Source organism: Anopheles moucheti, chromosome X (assembly GCF_943734755.1).
Source record: "Anopheles moucheti chromosome X, idAnoMoucSN_F20_07, whole genome shotgun sequence".
In the NCBI taxonomy this organism is placed as follows: Eukaryota; Metazoa; Arthropoda; class Insecta; order Diptera; family Culicidae; genus Anopheles; species Anopheles moucheti.
The window spans coordinates 15,266,149-15,284,281 of record NC_069142.1 but is presented as its reverse complement, the minus strand read 5'-3'; the positions used below and the strand labels follow the sequence as shown (position 1 = coordinate 15,284,281).

At 42.8% G+C, this 18,133-nt stretch overlaps 1 protein-coding gene across 1 annotated transcript in view; it reads right to left on the bottom strand.

The window, feature by feature from the left end:
- The window catches only part of LOC128306825 (myosin-G heavy chain), a 76,690-nt gene extending 60,725 nt beyond the window's left edge, over positions 1-15,965 (bottom strand). The window contains exon 1 of the mRNA XM_053044445.1: positions 15,860-15,965. Coding sequence (XP_052900405.1) covers positions 15,860-15,965 — 106 coding nt within the window. The remainder of the gene's footprint in view (positions 1-15,859) is intronic.
- Positions 15,966-18,133: the final 2,168 nt, after the last annotated feature.

Genomic DNA, 18,133 nt, shown 5'->3' with positions numbered 1-18,133 from the left:
AGAAGCTTCGGTATCGCTACCATCCCACATCCATGGCACATGCTGCGCACGGTAAGGCAGAGAGCGCACGATCGTAGAACGAGAGGCAGAGAATTTTCCCCCGCTTGACTGCGCTGTGCATTCGCAGCGGCGCAGAGTCGATACCCCGTCGGCCATTGCTCTCGATGCGCGTCGGCCATGCTTTCACATTCCTTCTTCGGTGCGTACCGATTCGCTTTAGCCGCGGCGACGTCACGTCTCCAGTTTTCTCAATTAATTTTTATGGTTCAATTTTAACGGGTTTTTGCCCGCGTTCGCGCCCTTTTGCTATTGCAGTGTGGCGCGACGATTGTTGGTGCAAATGACCCGTTACGCACAGCAGACTGTTCTGTTCCTCTTCCCGATCTCCTTCGGGGGTCGTTGTACGATCATACACCCATTCCTGCACATGATTTCAGCGGTGGAGTTAGACCAAATAATGTTACGCATTACTTTAAAATTGGTTATTTACTGTCCCGAATGGACATGTTCACCATATGATAAACGTTAAAACCCCTTAAAACATGTAGCTATTTGAAAATTATAGCCGTAGCAATGCCGCATATGGAAAATTTTAAACACCCGGCTGATGAACACTCGCTCGCGGGAGATTTCGGGTTGATGGCCTGGCATGAACATTTGCGCGATTTTAGGAAATTCTAAACCTCTTAAGGGTTTTGGGAGAGATTATGATTGTATACACGGACTGCTCGCCTGCTTCCGTCGTCTAAAGCATTCGGTGGATGATCATCGAAGCAGCGTTTTTGTCAACGATAAAGCCCCTGCTTTCGATAAGCCTTCGCTGTGTGACATCGTGCGGTCACGGCAGATTATCGCGCGTGGTCACAAAGGAGCGCGCATGGAACAAAATTTGGGTACGAGAATTCTCATTGCGTAGGGGTACAGCAGACTCATCTGCTATCGATTAGCGGATCGATACTTCGCTCGCATCATAGCCATGGCAACGAAGATCTCTCAGTCCGTCGTAGCTTGTGGATAGCGTACCAAGTGAATGTTCGTTAGACCGCTTCAAGTCTACCCATCCGCGCACTTGTAACGATCGTACGTTTCGCATCTGTCGCTAGGCGTATTTAGTCTGTGGTTTTACACGTTTCATAACCCAACCCCAATAGGGGACTCATTTCACTATAAAATCTGGGATTAATCCTACTAGAAAACCGCACGGGTGTTTGCCGTTTGGGTCTCACCAGGGGAAGAAACGCGTCATTACACAAACAAACAGTACACCAGTGGCGGCTCATCTGACTTCAAAGCGAAACCTAATGCCGTTACAACTAACACTGGCACCCCAACGTTATCCAAGGCATATCCGTATCGCAGGTACTCCATTATGCAGACGTATCAAACACTACATCTATTGATCTTTCCCACTTTCTGCGCAATCCCTCCCTAGTAGTGCATCCCACTTGTTTGTAAACATCGAACTTCAAACACACAGCAACAAACAAGCGGTTGTGCCTGGGACGACGGCGTATATCGTGTAGTGCGCGTCAGAAAGGATTTCGGGATACACGTGTCAAAAGAAGGGCTAAGCCCTTTGCCTTTTCTCTTGGTCGGAGCACCCCCAAAAGCTCCGGTCCCGAACCCTTAACTCCCGATGATCCTTTTTGCGGAACAAAAACAAAAAAAAAACCCCTCCCATTTCCGGAACCCATGACGATCCAAGGAATTTTGGCCTGCCGTATGTAGATGTACGGCCTAAGCATGAGCCGGTACCGCTAGTGTGTTGCTGCTGTTAGTGCTAGCCGTGCATGACCGTGCGCCGAATGGAACCCTTCTCTATTCGGGTTGATTTTATTTTATTTCCGGTCCCTTTATTCCCTCGGTCCCTCCGAGTCCGATTTTCTTTGCTTTGCTGCCATTTACTCCGGATGTAGCTGCTCCGGGTTGCGTAAGAGTACAGCATTTTCCGTCCATTCTTGGCACGCTATCTCTAACACACACATAAAGTCCACTCACTGTCTCTATTTTCCTGTGAATGGACTGGTCGTTACAATCTAACGGAGATACCAAAATGGGTCCTAATGGCACCTTAAGCTCCGGCTGGTCCCCCACCGACGCTGAGATAAAGACGATGCTCGCATCATCCCGCTATTGCTGCCAGTTCTCCTTTGAACTTTTCCGTCAGCTTTGGTCCCAATGCTCAGGTCCCGCCAGTGATCTTACAACCTTGACTTACCGGTCAAAGGTTCTGGATTCTGCACAAAACAAAACCAAAAAATGTTTGACGCAACGTTCTTTCGGTCACTTCTTCAAAGCTCGCTGCTTATGCTGACCTTCTCCTTAGCAGCAAGAACAAAAAATCTTATAAAAAAGCATATACACACATCGACCAGCACTTATGATGGAAAGGAAAAAAGTTCTCAACCGGAAGATTCAGTGGCGGAGACATTGGAATGTTATTGTTAGTTAATGCAGCATTGATTTGGAGCCGGGTGGAAAATGGACTCAAAGGTGAATGTGCTTTCAAGGTAAGCCGCACAAAGAGCAGGACTGTGAGTCAGCTAACACAAGTGTTCGCTTCCATGTACCGGAACCGTCGTACCAATGCCGGACGGTTTTCAACGCCGCCCCATGCGTTGGGGGTGCTGTTAGTGCGCTGGGCGGAAGAAGGAAGGTAGAACCGAACGAGAACACACAGCTGCAACATACTGCGTAACCTTTAGCGTAGCGTAACACTCTGTAGTAAAGTTACAAAGTTGATTGATTTTGGACATTGCGCGCATGAAAGTACGCAACGATGGAGTTCAAAGTTTTGCTCAACAACCCGCTTCAATATTGAGGAGTGATGACACTGAAACTGCGATGTCTTTTATGTGCATCTTCAAAATAAAAGGGACAGGAGCAAGTTTTTTGTTCCATCCTGTTTGCTGCTTCAGGTCAAAGCAGCTAGCTGGCTGTTTTATGAATGTTGTGTTATTAATGCGGAAAACAATCCTACCGTTGAAGTTTCCTTTTACCGAATATGGGCAAACGCGGCAGGAAACATTCTCACCGTCGTGCGCGCTTCCTTGCGTGAAGCACCTTAACGCGCCGTTTCAAGCGCCTTCTCATTTTGCTCAAGAGCGTCAGAAGTTTCAGCGGAAAGAGAAAAAGAAAGAAATCATTATACCGTTTCGCACGATTCGAAGAGTTTTCGGGTACCACTTTCTTCCCCCCGTGAATCGGAGATGCTTCCGGGCGTGTGTAATAAAGAAAAAAAAAACAGAACACGGAAGAGGAACATAAAAAAGTGCCAACCCGATACCCGGACCAGAACAGCGCACGGGTAGGAGCGTGCTTCCGTCATCGCAGTGTGCGAAATGTTTGACGGAGCAGCCGAGCACAAGTGTTAGCTGTGCGTAATAAGATCGTAATCCCACTTGATCACGATTTCGAACCTAACCCTCCTTTAACCCAGCCACTAGACGCTGCGTTAGAGTGTGTGAACCATTTGTTCTAGAGCACTGAAACAAACAGCGAAAAGGAAGCAATGAAAAAAGTGTTCTAGATATCCAGTCAAAGGTAGCAATTCAAGGTCCATCGGGGATATTAATCTGCGTAGGTTAGCTCTTTGTTTCAACAGTTTACAAACGGAAAAAACAACTTAACCGAGTGTGGTGCTATGTTTCACAGTGCGCGTACAATAAAGTCGTCCAAAAGACCTTCCTGGAAGCAGAGGGCCGTGTTTTGCTGGAGAATTTTTCAATGGTGGCCAGAGGATTCACCCCCCAAACGGTGGGTGCCCTAATGGGACTCCTAACCGTCTCGCATAATTTATGCAATCTAATATCAGTAATACTTGAACATAAATAAATAACAAATAAATATTACAGTTTTATTAAATACGGTTTAATTGTCTATGCAAATGAACATCTTTAAATATATTACAAAAGTTCGCATCATGTTGTTGAATGTCTCCAATATGCCTGAACTATTTTAATTGCAAGCAATGGCCATGTTTCTGCCACATTAATCAAGGGAATTAAGGGATACGTTTCATAGCGCTTCGTGGTGGTAATATTGGTGCAGCACTTTTCCATTTTTCTCGTTCCAGCGCAAAACTTCTCTCAAGATGCGCTTGGTAGTGACCCAATGTTGGACTCACCATTCACCATGATGAAGCTATCTCTGGCTCTTCTTTCATGCAAAAATTCGACCCCAGGTCTGGACCAGGTTAGTAGCAAACTGCTTCAAAACCTACCAGACGTGGGCAAGAAACGACTGTTGAGAATCTTCAACAATATGTTGGAACTCAACATCGTCCCGCAGGAATGGAGAGAAGTGAAAGTTGTCACTATTTTGAAGCCTGGCAAACCGCCATCAAGACACCGTCCGATATCTTTGTTGTCGTGTCTGAGGAAACTCCTAGAAAGAATGATTCTTTTCCGATTAGAAGAATGGTTGGAATCCCACAACCTTCTCTCAAATACCCAGTTTGGTTTCCGTAAAGCTAAGGGTACTAATGACTGTCTAGCGCTGCTGGTAACAGAAATTGAACTTGCTCGTGTTCGCAAGCAAAACATGGGGTCTATTTTTCTAGATATACAGGGGGCGTTTGATTCAGTTTCTCCGCACAAACTGAGCCAAAAATTGCAAACTGCCGGGCTGGGACCAAAATTGAATAATTTCTTATTCAATCCTGTGTCGGAAAAAGCTATGAGTTTTAACAATGGTCACGTTCAATTAAAACGAACCAGCTACCACGGACTGGCACAAGGGTCCTGTCTGAGCCCTCTGCTATATAATTTTTATGTCCATAGTATTAGACAATTGGCAGACGACGGCGTCATTTCAGTCGCTAGCAGGGACGCCGTCGAAATACAACAGGCTTTACAAACCACTCTGGACAATCTTGCCGAGTGGTCCGATAACCTTGGTATCAAGTTCTCTACAACGAAAACTGAAATGGTAGTCTTTTCTCCTTTTAGCGACACCGAAAAAAATAGGGAGAAAAGACTATATGAACCATAAATTGTTGTCTTTTTATACGGGGAAAAGATATCAATCACCGACAATTTTCGATACCTTGGTGTTTGGTTCAACTCCAGGCTCAACTGGAGCATGCACATCACCCAGCTGATAAAAAAATGCTCGAAAAGAATCAACTTTCTAAGGACAGTCACAGGATTTTGGTGGGGCGCACACCCATCAGATGTCCTGCGACTGTATAAGACTACGGTACTCTCCGTATTGGAATATGGAAGCATATGCTTCCATTGGGCATCCAATACGCAGTTCCTTAAATTGGAGAGACTACAGTATCGTAGTCTTAGACTCGCACTAGGAAGCATAAAATCTACGCAGAACATGTCCCTAGAAGTGATGACCGGAGTGATGCCGCTGAGATTACGTTTTGAAATGCTGTCGCTTCGCCTTCTAGTTCGTTCTTCAGTATCAAATCCCTTGATCATAGAAAATTTTAAAGCGCTTATAGAGACAGGTTCTAAGAGCAAAATTATTAATATCTATAATGATTTTGTTACTCTACAAGTCAATCCTAGCGCCCCGCAAGCAGTAAACCGTGCTGCCCTTCCTGAGTGCTACAGTTCCATTGTTAGTACGGACTCCTCGTTGCGTGAGGAGATCAAGATCACTCCTCATGATCTTCGCCCGAGGGTTGTGCCGGGCATTTTTGTGAACAAGTACGGCCATATTGACAAAATGAACCAGTATTACACTGATGGGTCATCCTCTGAGGAGGGCACTGGCTTCGGTGTTCGGTGTTTTTAGACCACCGAAGCGTTCTTCAAATTGAGGCAGCCATGTTCCGTGTTCACGGCTGAGCTTGCCGCAATTTTTTACGCACTATTGTTAATAGCAGCGAGTCCCCCGGATCAGTACTTCATATTTACAGATAGCCTCAGTGCTATTGAAGCACTGAAAACTCCAAGAGCTGTTAAGAGCCAAGACTATTTTGTAGTTAAAATTGTGGAATTGCTCGGCTCTGTGTTTAACAAGGCGTTCAGAATATTGCTATTCTGGGTCCCTTCTCATTGTGGAATTCCCGGCAATGAGAAAGCAGACTCACTGGCCAAAACAGGCGCCACAGAAGGCGTTTTTTACGACCGATCCATCTCCTATCAAGAGTTCTTACGCACCCCACAGCAATTTTTCCTGTCTCGATGGCAGAGCATGTGGGAGGCGGATGAACTCGGTCGCTTCCTTTTCTCGGTCTCTCCGCAAGTGTCCCTGCGGCCTTGGTTTGGTGGGCTCCCTGTAGATCGTGCATTCATTCGGATGATGTCTCGACTCATGTCGAATCATTTCGCATTGGATGCACATCTACAGCGTATCAATCTGGCTGAGTCAAAAGTGTGTGGCTGTGGGGTCGGATTCCATGATGTGGACCATCTTCTATGGCACTGCACGCAGTTCGAAATCGCCAGACCCGCCTTGAAGAGTGCAGTCGTGGACATCGGTGGAATCCCGGATACACCGATACGAGATGTTTTGGCTGGCAGGGATCTGAGATACATGAGGCTTATCTTCCGCTTCGCCAGGGACAACGGTCTTCTCCTTTGGATCCCATCCTTATTTCCACGTGAATCCTTTCATCCCCCATCCTTCGTTATTCGTTGTGTGGTCCATGTAAATAAATGTGTTTTGTTGTGCCATTTTCAAGCCGTTGAGGAAACAGTCGCCTTTGAGGACAGCACCAAAGCCGCAAAAAGGGGAGCAGACTTATAGGTGTATGCTTGTAGTCCGTCTTAATCATTTGTTGTCTGTTTTGTTTCAGTTCCGTCAAGGCTCTGCCAATGTCCAACACCGAATGTTGTTTATGTGAAAAGCGACGCAGGCACCTGTCAGCCACGCCCCGAGCCTCCATGTGGTTGCCAAACCACACTAACAGGCATCACAACCACAATTTCATCTACAACAACACACAAAACAATAGAACAGACATAACGATTACAACAACGATAGACAAACCGACAAACAACACAGACATACTCCAACATTCAATACAACCGAGTATGCCCGGGATAAGGCAAACTGCAAGGAGGAAATGCCTTGTAAAATTGTATACCACTCGACACTACGGTGTCGATAATACGGCGAGAGCCGTCATCATGGAATAAATAAATAAATAATAAACTTTTCCATTTTTTCTCTAACTGAGGATGAAATGTTCTTGACAGAGAGGCTTGATAGGGTTTAAATGTTCTGCAAGGGATTAGGGAGCTGTCTAGCTTAAAAAACAATTAAATTCACATCTCCTCCTTCAAGGTAATTGCAGCATGATAGTGGTTTTTTTGTGTCATACGATGCTTCCGTGACGCTGTAACACTGCGTATGATGTATGCTTTGCAAATTCTGTTACGTTGCTATTAATTTAATTTGTGAAAAATTTCCAACTTCCCTCTGCGTATCCAATCGGTCATCAATTATTCGGCCCAACGTCAGTTGCAATACAACACCTGAACTCCTCAACCTCCGGTTTCTCGGCTGCTGCACTATCGATCCTTACTTCCTGCATTAACATTCACCGCTGGTTGGCTACTGCTTCATTTATCTTCACTCAAGCCTCCCACCTGTACCGGCGAGTCCGGGACGGGACAGTTTTGAACACGGGCTCGGACAGAGCCCGTTCGGACAGCCGAAACGATAGCCAAACCCCGAGACGTTCGCCCCGGTGGTGGGTGGCGTTTGATTAATTATTGAAATCGCAACTGGAGCCGCTGGGTAGTGTTTTTGCTGAACACCTGTCACCCAAGAACATGCGAGTATGCCGGCAAATTATCATGTCGGTATTAACATTATTATCATTACAGCATCAATTCCGGCTGTTGCCTGTCAGGTAGGCCTTGCGCTAGGCGCTGTTGTGTTCATTTTGTTTGCGAATGCCTGCGCTGGTGCGGATGAAACTGTGCCTCAACCGCAACCTCTTTTTATTTGTGGAGATTATTTATTAATTGTATCCCAGCATAATGTAGCGAGATTTATACAGTTTTTGTATGAACAAGAGAGTATTTTACTCTGATTTTATCAAGAGTTGGGGGCCCCATTTCTCATGCTCTCCCATTTTTATCCGGACTGCTCTAGATCGCTTTGATCCTGTGTGGTTTGTTTCTAGGATGAATATAAAACTCCTTTTAACTTCATTGCACTAGACGCTATACTTTGTAGAGACGTTGTATCCGGTTTCATTCATCCTCTCAATACACCGTGCGCCAATAATAACTACGTAAAACATCCATAGTAACAACAGTAAGGAAGCTATTCAACACCTAATTATTGATCCCTCATTATTGACACCTCATCATTGACACCTCATTATTGACACCCCCTAACATGACTCCTGTATAGGAGTTTACATACATCCCAGAGATTCCATCCGTAGCTCTGTGACCGGGCCTAGCATAGCCTAGCAATTAACTAGCATTCCTCAAATTACTGCAGTTGAGCAAGTCAAAAGGCGAAATACCTGCAGCAAGGTTGTCTAGAATTGAATTGAGAATTGATTTACAATAACCCGAGGTAATTAATCAGGTTGATGCATCTCCGGAGGTCGCTTTACATAACAGATCTAACGAGTTCTGGCATTAAAGGTCCTTTTAATAATACATGTAGTTATAAATATTTTATCTACACAACTACAGACAACACACACAAACGGAATAACGAACGATGCTGAAGGAAACTGAACGCACCTGAAGTGCCTTTAATTCTTTTCAGCTGTATTGCAAGTGCAGAGAATAATTTTGCTACACCAGCGAGCAAGACACTATTCGCAGACACGAAGAGAAGGTCAGCTTAAAGCTTAATAAACACCCAACAACGTCAGGGTTGTGACCGGAAAATGATCTAGGAAATGATGATTTTTTTTTGTGTTGTATTTTTGTTCGAATTGCACCATCGTCTTATCTGACGACCGTAGAACCGGATGGGTTTGCTATGAGCTATTTCCTTCACTTTCTGCAGCATCCTTCCACATTGCCGTGCACGAAAGAGGACGGCGCAGCGGTATTTACCTATGATTGTGTTGAAGATATTTGCTGGTTTATGGATCGTTCGAATGCTGGTTTAAGTTCGATTGGGTGAATAAGTCTTACAACATCCCTTTTGCATTGAACACAACGACAGAACGACACTCACTTATGGAGATTGTGATGTACTGGAGTACACTACGAACGCAGCGGTTTTTTAAATAATAAATTATTGCAAAACAATTCATGATTCATGGCTAGAGTTTCTGTGATATAAAGCGCTGATGTACAACGTTCCGCCCGTATCCCTCCGTGCAGCTTTACAATGATTCGCAACGAACTTTAACTGACATCTCGATAATTGAAAAGCGTTTACCGAATTAAAATTAATACAGACCGAACCGGAATGGAAACATTTCCAATCTGGGACGTTGCTGCCGCCTGTCACAAGCGTAACGAGTAAACGAATATCGCGAAAAGATAAGATAATGTTGATTTGATTGCAATTTTCCAACGCATCCATCAACAAATCTGGGTCGTATATCGGAAAAGTGGTCGATAATGACAGATCTATCTTGCTGTGTCGCTGTCAAACAATCACACTTCGTGCAGGAATGCAATGCACTCGGTCCGTTTGAAGTTGTGTCATGCACTGCTTTACCCGGTGCGTCCTATTTGACTAGTGCGCTGCGTCGTTCGGGAGTTCTGCAACAGGCGGATAAGAGACGGTTGGCCAAACGATTCGCAAATTAATTTTATGTGCATCAGTGCGAACCACTTTCTCTCGAGAGGATTACCAACGGGGTAGTATCTGCCGTTGCCTGATACGAAGCATATCCCGACGAAACCCCACTGTCAGCAACTGTTTGTCATGACGGCGAGTAGTTAGTAACACCATCCTCCAAACTGCTGTCCAACGACACGGACGACACCCTCGACCGCTTCGTATATGTGTAGCGAGATTTTCGAAAACCCCCTTCTGCGCTGGTTGCGGCCTTCATTTATCCTTGGCTGGGAACATCCGCCAGAATCTTCAACATCCTTCCATGTGTATCCCGCTCCCCAAAAACAAACCCACCTAATCCAACAGTTTTCTTTTGACTTTTTATTGACCCTACCCGCCGCCTTAAGGTATATATATATTTTTTTTTGTATATATGCGATGCATCCGCCTTAGCCTTCACTTCCAAGAAATAGAAACCGCTCGTCCCAGCAGCTGAACCAGAATGTCAGAGCAGCAAAACCTTCAGCTGGGGCGTTTGCCAACTTCCTAACGCACGGTATAGGTTTCAACTCAACATCACCCGGAGGGAAGTACTGACTTTTCCCGAATCCGCTTGTTGGTCATGAAGTTTCCCTTGGTCTTTCTTTTTTTGGTTTTTCCTTCACGTAATTTTTCTAACAAGCCCTTTCCGAAAACGATAGACTTTCGGAATGGTTGGAATGGCTTGGCTGTGCTTATTTTTATCTGGTTTATTTCTTTTCCATTTCCACAGCGTACGGTACACACCAAGCTTCCCAGCAGGCTTCAACAAGAAAGGAAAACAAACCACAGTCCATCGTCTCGCACATGCTCGGGACTTTCTTTGACGAGATGTGCCCTTGACCTATTGGTAAAAAATAGCCAAAAGTAGTGCTGTACTTCGAGCTCGCTATACCGGCGATTCTAGTCGTTTGGCAGATATGTTCTGGTGTAAATATAAACTTTAATATAATTATAAAATACTCTTTTTCAATCTGTACTATTGCTATGCTATTTTGTCTGTAAATATCCTCCACATTGATCTACACTAGGTTAGAAAAATGATTCCTCTCTGTTTTGCAGCACAACGCCATAGTTACTTACGCTACCGTCAGCAAAAATTTCAACCGTAAAGGCAAATGAAAACGGAATAAAAAACAAAAATTCGGTTAAAATTCATCGCTAACTGATTATGATCCTTGTCGGCGCTCGTCCTTTTTACGGCACGCGTCTGGTGTTTAAACATAGATAGACGAATGAAAGTGTATAGAACGTACCAGTGAAAAGAACATACCTACAAAACGTGGAAAGCAAAACCATTTTCAATTTTCTCTTTTTTTGTTTAAATTCTTATTTCCAAACACCGCCCGGACCGGTGGCGCCTGGCAGTGCGCATTTACTGCCACATCTCCGGCTTCTAATTATGACTAAGATAGATGGAAATAATTGAAAAACTTTCTCTCAAACTAACTCGCTTTCCCTATCGGTGCCCTGTAAGTGTATAACGACTGGATTATGTGGTTTGCTTGCTACGGCTAGCGAACGGCGAACAACGATTAGCAGTTATTTTCCGCTTAGCCGGCTCAGTTTGCCGTTGTTGGAGGCTGCTGCTGGCCACTTGCAAAACTGTTCCAGCGCACGCGGTAAGCAGTTTGTTAGCAGCTACCAAACTCATCGCATCGCAGTCAATTTCGCGCGAAGCGATGCGAGCGAACGGAAGTTGAATATATTCCGAGGATTTTAAACGATTGTGAAGCTTGCTGTGTCAAATGGTTGAAGTTCATCGCCGAGCGTTCGCACTTTATTTTGCGATGCCAGCTGTATAGCGCGAGTTAATTCGCGATGAGTAATATAAAAATTGCTTTATACATTCACTTGCCTATCAATAGCATCAATCGTGTTTTGTTGTTGCAACGTATTGCCAGACATTATCAACAAGTAGATCAAAGTGGTTCAAACATACATTTCATTAATTAATAAATTGAAAGAGCATGTTCGCATTCCCTAGAATTTTAATTTATATAATTGATAGGCTTTTCATAATCTCTTCGTATTACACTTCCTGTATTTTTGCTTCAGTTCTCTCTCGCCCTTTCCCATTAATGTTAATTATATAATGGATGCACATGCGAAGCTTTGCTCAATCTGCCTTAGTATTATATGGCCTCGTTAAATACATTAAATTTCTGTAAACCATTTGTCGTGAAAAAACTAATTTCATACAATAATTACACCAGCAGTAGATTTTTGTAACTGCGAACGTTGCAACATAACATCATAAAGCGAGTTGACGTAGGGCTTAAGCAGCTAGCACCGATTCCTTCTTGTACAGCTTACATGAAGCAATCTAAAACAAATTGTCCCGGGCAAAGCATTCACTACGTTAACGTCCTAGGTAGACAACCTTCTGCGATTTTCCGCAACCAAAAATGGCATGTTTTTCAAGTATTTTCACCACAGTCTTTATTCAAATTAATTTATTTTAAACGTGTGCAAACTTATTTAAAACATTTAACGGAAATTAAATCGAGCCTTTAACCGAGCATAAGACCCGAGATGAGGCAATAGACATGGTGGAAATGCCTTGAAAAATGTATACTCTCTTCAGCCAAAATATCGTTCATAATAATAATAAAATAAATTAAATTAATTTAGAAAACAACAATCCTACACGAATTGCCACATTTAGTAATATGTGCAAAAATTGAGAGGAAAATAATCACCGAAGTGATATTTCGAAGAGTGATCGAGTTTATTAACCACTTATATTAATTTTAATTTAACAATTTTAAAACAGAAGAATGGAGTCGCCCAGTAAGTTGTACCAAAAATAGCTTAACAAAATTACAAGAATGTTTCAATGCATCATAATCGCCCAAATGCATCTTTTACGGATGGAATTTGATTTTGTTTTAAATAACACTAATACTATTGCTTCATAGCACCTAGCAGCACCAATTATAGGACACTGTTGTAAAGTTGTTGTGAATGACACCATTGCCCAAAAGCAAATATATTACATAAATATTATAAAAGAATCATTTAGTTATGTTTTTTTTCATTAGTTTTGAGAGTTGTCATGATTGAATTCGCTTAAAATACTCAAATATTAAGAACAAATCTTTCAATAAATAATAGGAAAAGTAGACATTAAAGCTGTTTCGATTTTGATATGCTTATAACTAGAAAACGTGTAAGATATGTATCATTTAAATATAAACCTTTAGCTATATCTTCTAGGCATTGATAGGCTATAAACTATTGGACAGTTTCATCCCGAATAGTGCCCACTGTACGTACCGGTCGGTAGCTAGCAATTGCGCAAGAAGGTGGACCCAGCATTGTAAAGCTTCTCGAACATTGCTCGTTAGGTGTTAATAGTTCTCGACATTTTATTGCTTGTAGTTATTTTCGGACTAGCTTTGCGAGCAACAGAGAAGCTATTTCACCTTTTCGGAACTGGCCTGACCTGGTTGTACCGGCTCGGTTTTGGTACAGTGCCATAAAGGGGCAGGATTTTGAGATGCCTTATTCTGCTGCTGACGTGCTGAAGTCACTATTGGCTAACGTACCGTTGCATCACAGGGAAGAAAAATCACTTCTTAATGTGTGTGTGTAGGTGTGCCTAGTCAAATGACAGGTGCTAGAAGAGCAGGAAAACATACAAAAAATGACACAAATGCTGCTATACGTTATAGCTACTTTAATGCAGAGGAGTCTGTCAACAGGACGTCCTTTATTGAAGCGTAATTAAAGAAATACTATTAAACTGTTTTGGAACATAAGAGCAAGAGGAAGCGAGAAAGAGAAACCATTGAATAATTTAAAATATTCAAGCTGTTTTTCATCTAATCGGGCAACCGTAACATGTAAAGGGTTGAACGACTCCCAACAGCCCCATCTGCGCAGAATGTAAAATATATTACCCGTCTAGGGAGGAATAATTATAGCTCAGCGTTCGACATATGCTTCCCAACATTTCATGCTACGTTTTATTTGCATACCGGTCCGTACCAGAGAAAGACTGCATAAATAATAATCATCATACTATTTACTATTTTCAGCAAAACAACCAGGAGAGATAAAATCCACTTAATAAAGAAATGATATCTTCAACCAACGTGCATGCGGAATGAATGCGAAATGAACAATGAAACAATTGCTGCGATCATAAGTAAAGGAGATGCGAAACGAAGCGAGAAGTCAGCAGAAAATTGGATTTTTAGCTAACACTGTTGCTTCCCGGCAACCGCAGTGGTTGTGAGGGTTTTGGTGAAGTTTGCTGGACAGGAAGGTCACAAGCCAGTGGTGCAGTGTCCTTTATACCCAAAAACATGCCACCAATAGCTCATGACACCCCGGGGGGTAATAAGGTAATAAAGGGCCCGTTACCAAGAGGTGATGGCAGGTGCCACCACACCGGGCCGGGCAGCCGGTGAGACCCTTTTTTTTTTTCTTTGCTAGCTTGAGTTGTCGACGTGCTGGAAGAATTTGTTATCGTTGGAAAAGTTTGCAGCAGAACATGAAGAAATGGTTTCGGTTGATGAGTTACGGTGTCGTATCATGGTGTTTGCAGCAATCTCGAAATGATTGGTACGTATGAATAGATAACTTCACATTAACAATACTGTACAATGACCCTTTTTAGTGTCTAATAACTCGTATAATATTACCCAAAAATCATTAACACCTTTGCGTACAACCAACGTGATTAATAAATCATGCAGTAACGTGATTACTATACGGCCCTTGGTAGATTTTTGTCCCAACACTACGACACAGCTACATTAAATGCAACGTTTTTGCTCCCCACTTTTGTCCACCGCTAGTTAGAACTGGAATGTATACACAAACAACAAGTTCGCAACAACCCACATTCAATAAAGCCCAAAAACCATTGACTGACAGGTGAAAATTGCCCTGCTGTGGTAGTGCATTCTGTCCAATGCAGAATGTGTTCTGCTACGCATATCACCCAGCTCATGCAATGTGTTAAAACATGCATAGGGCGGGATGGTCGGTTGGTGCACAGTAACCGTACCGATGTGAATTAAGCAGGTTACTATGTTGACGCTTGCTAATTACATCTCGCTAAGAGATATTGGAAATATTAAAAACTTTCAATAGCTAGGTTTGTTTGAAGCATGGATAGGTAGGTAAACAAATGACGTGTTCCATATTTTATGAGGAATTTGTGGAACAGAGCTTCTGTAAGTTAGCTCTTGAGTTTTTAGGTTCACATTTAACTAACAACTGTTTGACCAGTTAGCAGAGGTAATTGGAAGGAAAGTGTCTCATGTTTATAGCAAGTGTTAAACGAGTTAAATATCGAGTGTGTTAATGCATCATGTTTTGGATAAACCTCACCTCGATTTGTGATGTTTTAGATTGATTTTTATAATTCAAGAGTGTCCATATTTCATTGCAGAGTCCTTCTAATAGCTAACTAGCTGCTAGCTAGATTTGATTGGTATAGTAATAGTTAACAGTCGTTTTGATTGGTGTAGTTAATTTCTGCCAGTTGACTATTCTACCAGAGTCAATAAATAAACAAATAAAAACTTTTAAGTCACTTGTTAGCAGTAGTGGTAATTAAAACATTACGTCACATCAGCAATGTGTCTTACAGAGCTGTAACACGTCCGCAGTACGCTGACAATGACATGACACTGCTGTACTGCAGCATAATACCACTCGCAGCTGCTCGTTCACGGCTTTTTAAATATCACACATAAATCACACCAGGCAACTGCCGACCATGAACACTTTCGGCACTGTGTGCTTGGGACCATAAAACAAAGCGTTCCCTAAATCTGTTCCCATGTCCGTCCCATGATGTGTCATAAAATATCGTTCAAATTTTACTCGCGGTAAAACACCTTTGCATATTACGCAGATCTAGTCGCCAATGGGGGGGAGCAAAAGCTTTTTTGTATAAACCGAGCGTCACCAACATGCCATTTGGCGGGTTTCGTACCGAAACGTTTAATCGATATTTTGCAGAATAATGCGACACTAACAAAAGAGTACATAATTGAGTGATATTGTGGCGGTGGAGTGTAATAATCACATTACGCGTTAGTAGAAGAAGTGAAAACAAAATTACAAGCATGGTTTCCAATTTTATAACAACAATAAAGAGTAGATGATTCAATAACAGGTGGCTTACCCGAGTTGTTACTGCTGTTGCTGGACCCCGTTTTGGCTGCGTTACCGTTGCCGTTGATGGAGTTGAACAAGTTGACCGCGCCGGTTCGCCTCAGGATCCAGAACATCGTTGCCACAATGGCGGATGGAACAGTTTTGTGTGTGTTTGTGTTTTTTTTTATTATTCTTTGTTTAAACAAAGATGAGTCAATGGGGCAGCGTTGCACTTGTAAAGCTAAACATACACACTAGAGCAAGCACCCACACACATACATTAGCGCTTCAGTGATGATGCGTTTTTTTTTGCGCAGACTTGCAATCGGGCATGGCACTGAATGAGTTTTATTGTTAAGCGTTCCGTACGTACGATCGCGCCCTTAACGCAACTGCTCGGCCAATTGTGCACCGAGAAACTAATGAATCGAAAAATAAAATGGACCCGCTTTGTTTGGACTGGTTGTTTGATCGGTTGGTTCGCGAACGTGATTAGGTCGCTCGCAGTTGATTGAGAACCGTATGCACTTGTGTAGGTTTTCTGGATGACTTTAATGAAATGGAAAAAAATGGATACTAAAAGGTTCCCGTTCTGCTGCAGAAAGTTGTCACCGGAATGCGTTGAAATATTAGCGTTACTTTGGCGATCACTTGGTCAATATTTAATTCCAGAACAACCACAACACCACCACAACACCTGCACTCATCTCACCAGCGATAAAGCAGTAAACTGAGAGCTATATTTCGCATACGCTTCTCCACAAACTTGGAACACCATCGGTTTACATCGCACCGCATGTGTAGCTTCCGCGTCGGTTGATTGTATATGACCGTCGGTAGTGCAGAGCAGACAATCGAGGACGAACTTCCGGGCCCAGCTGGTGCAGTTCCGCACACGCTTGCGGCCAAACTGAGCAGGGTTATACTTTTGTGCAAAGCTGGCGGACGTAGCGTTCAAAGTTCACTGCCGCCGAACCTTAGCGATGCTTCGGATTTTATTGATGCCGTTTCTGCCAGGCGATGAACACGGGAAATGAACGCATCGAAACCGTACGACCGCTAGCGCTACGCTGAAATATAATAGAACATTGCCGAATCTGAGCCGAACATGCCCGAAAGCTATTTTGTTATTAACTCAAATCAACCTAGAAAAAAAAAGAAATTCGAAAACAATAAACATTTCCATAGCACTGTTTTATTTGTGCTTGATGTAGTAAAGTTTTCCTGGAAAATTATTTAAGCAAATATTTATCCCGCAGGAGAAAAACTACGACGCCGGAAAGTGGATGCCCATATTGAGAAGTTCATGCAATCAAAAAGGACATACAGGGTGTGGCAGGACAAAAGTGGTAAAAGTTCATTGCTGGATCAACCTAGACCAATAATGACTCTTTTAGTTTAATAGCTAGTTAGTAATAGTAGTAGTAGTAGTAGCAGTAGAAAACAAAGAAGAAAAAGAAGTCTTGAATAACTTATAAGACCCTGTGGTCCCTAATAATGGAGGCATTATTTGAGAAGACATGATCTTCCTAATCTTGTAAATCTACTCAGAGACAAATCGTGAAAAGTTCTTTTAAATGACTTAACAAAAGTAATAAAAGCTGAGAACATTGTCGTTGGGTAATCGCTGAATTATAATGTTCTTTCTTGCCACACCCTGTATATCGTGTCGTACATTGATGAAACGCTGTACGACAGCCGGTGGCTGGCACAAGGCGCGTGAACCGATTGGCATCGTGGTCATGCTGTATCAGATTCGTTTGTGTGTTTAGATAAATCTCTGATGTTCAGCGTACGCAACCGTAAAGAACCGAGTGTAATGTTGTGAATATTTTGTTTTACCAGCACTATTCCTCTGCTCACCTCTGCAACAGCTGTTCAGCAAGAAGTTCGGGTTGTATTCATTTGGCACTGGTGAATGCCAACATTCGCTTTTCACCCTGCGCAATATCGACGAGCACGTGGAGTTCACCTGTTCACAAGCGCCACAGTTCGTTTAATGTTGTTACAAATCGGGGATATATTTGATTAATTAACGTGCAGGGCGTCCGCCACAGGAAATGCAGGCACAGATAAAACTCTGGTACAAAATAAAAACAACATCCTTGAGATACCATATACCATAACTTACCAATATATCTGCAGTGCCCAATGTAAAAATGTAGAACATCCCTGAGATAAGCCAACCAGATTCCAATCTATCAAACGAACAATCGGGAAAAGATTTCTTTCCGTTTTGAACAATCATTCAACAAGACATTATTTGCCGTTTTCATGAATGCTTTATTACAATTTATATGAT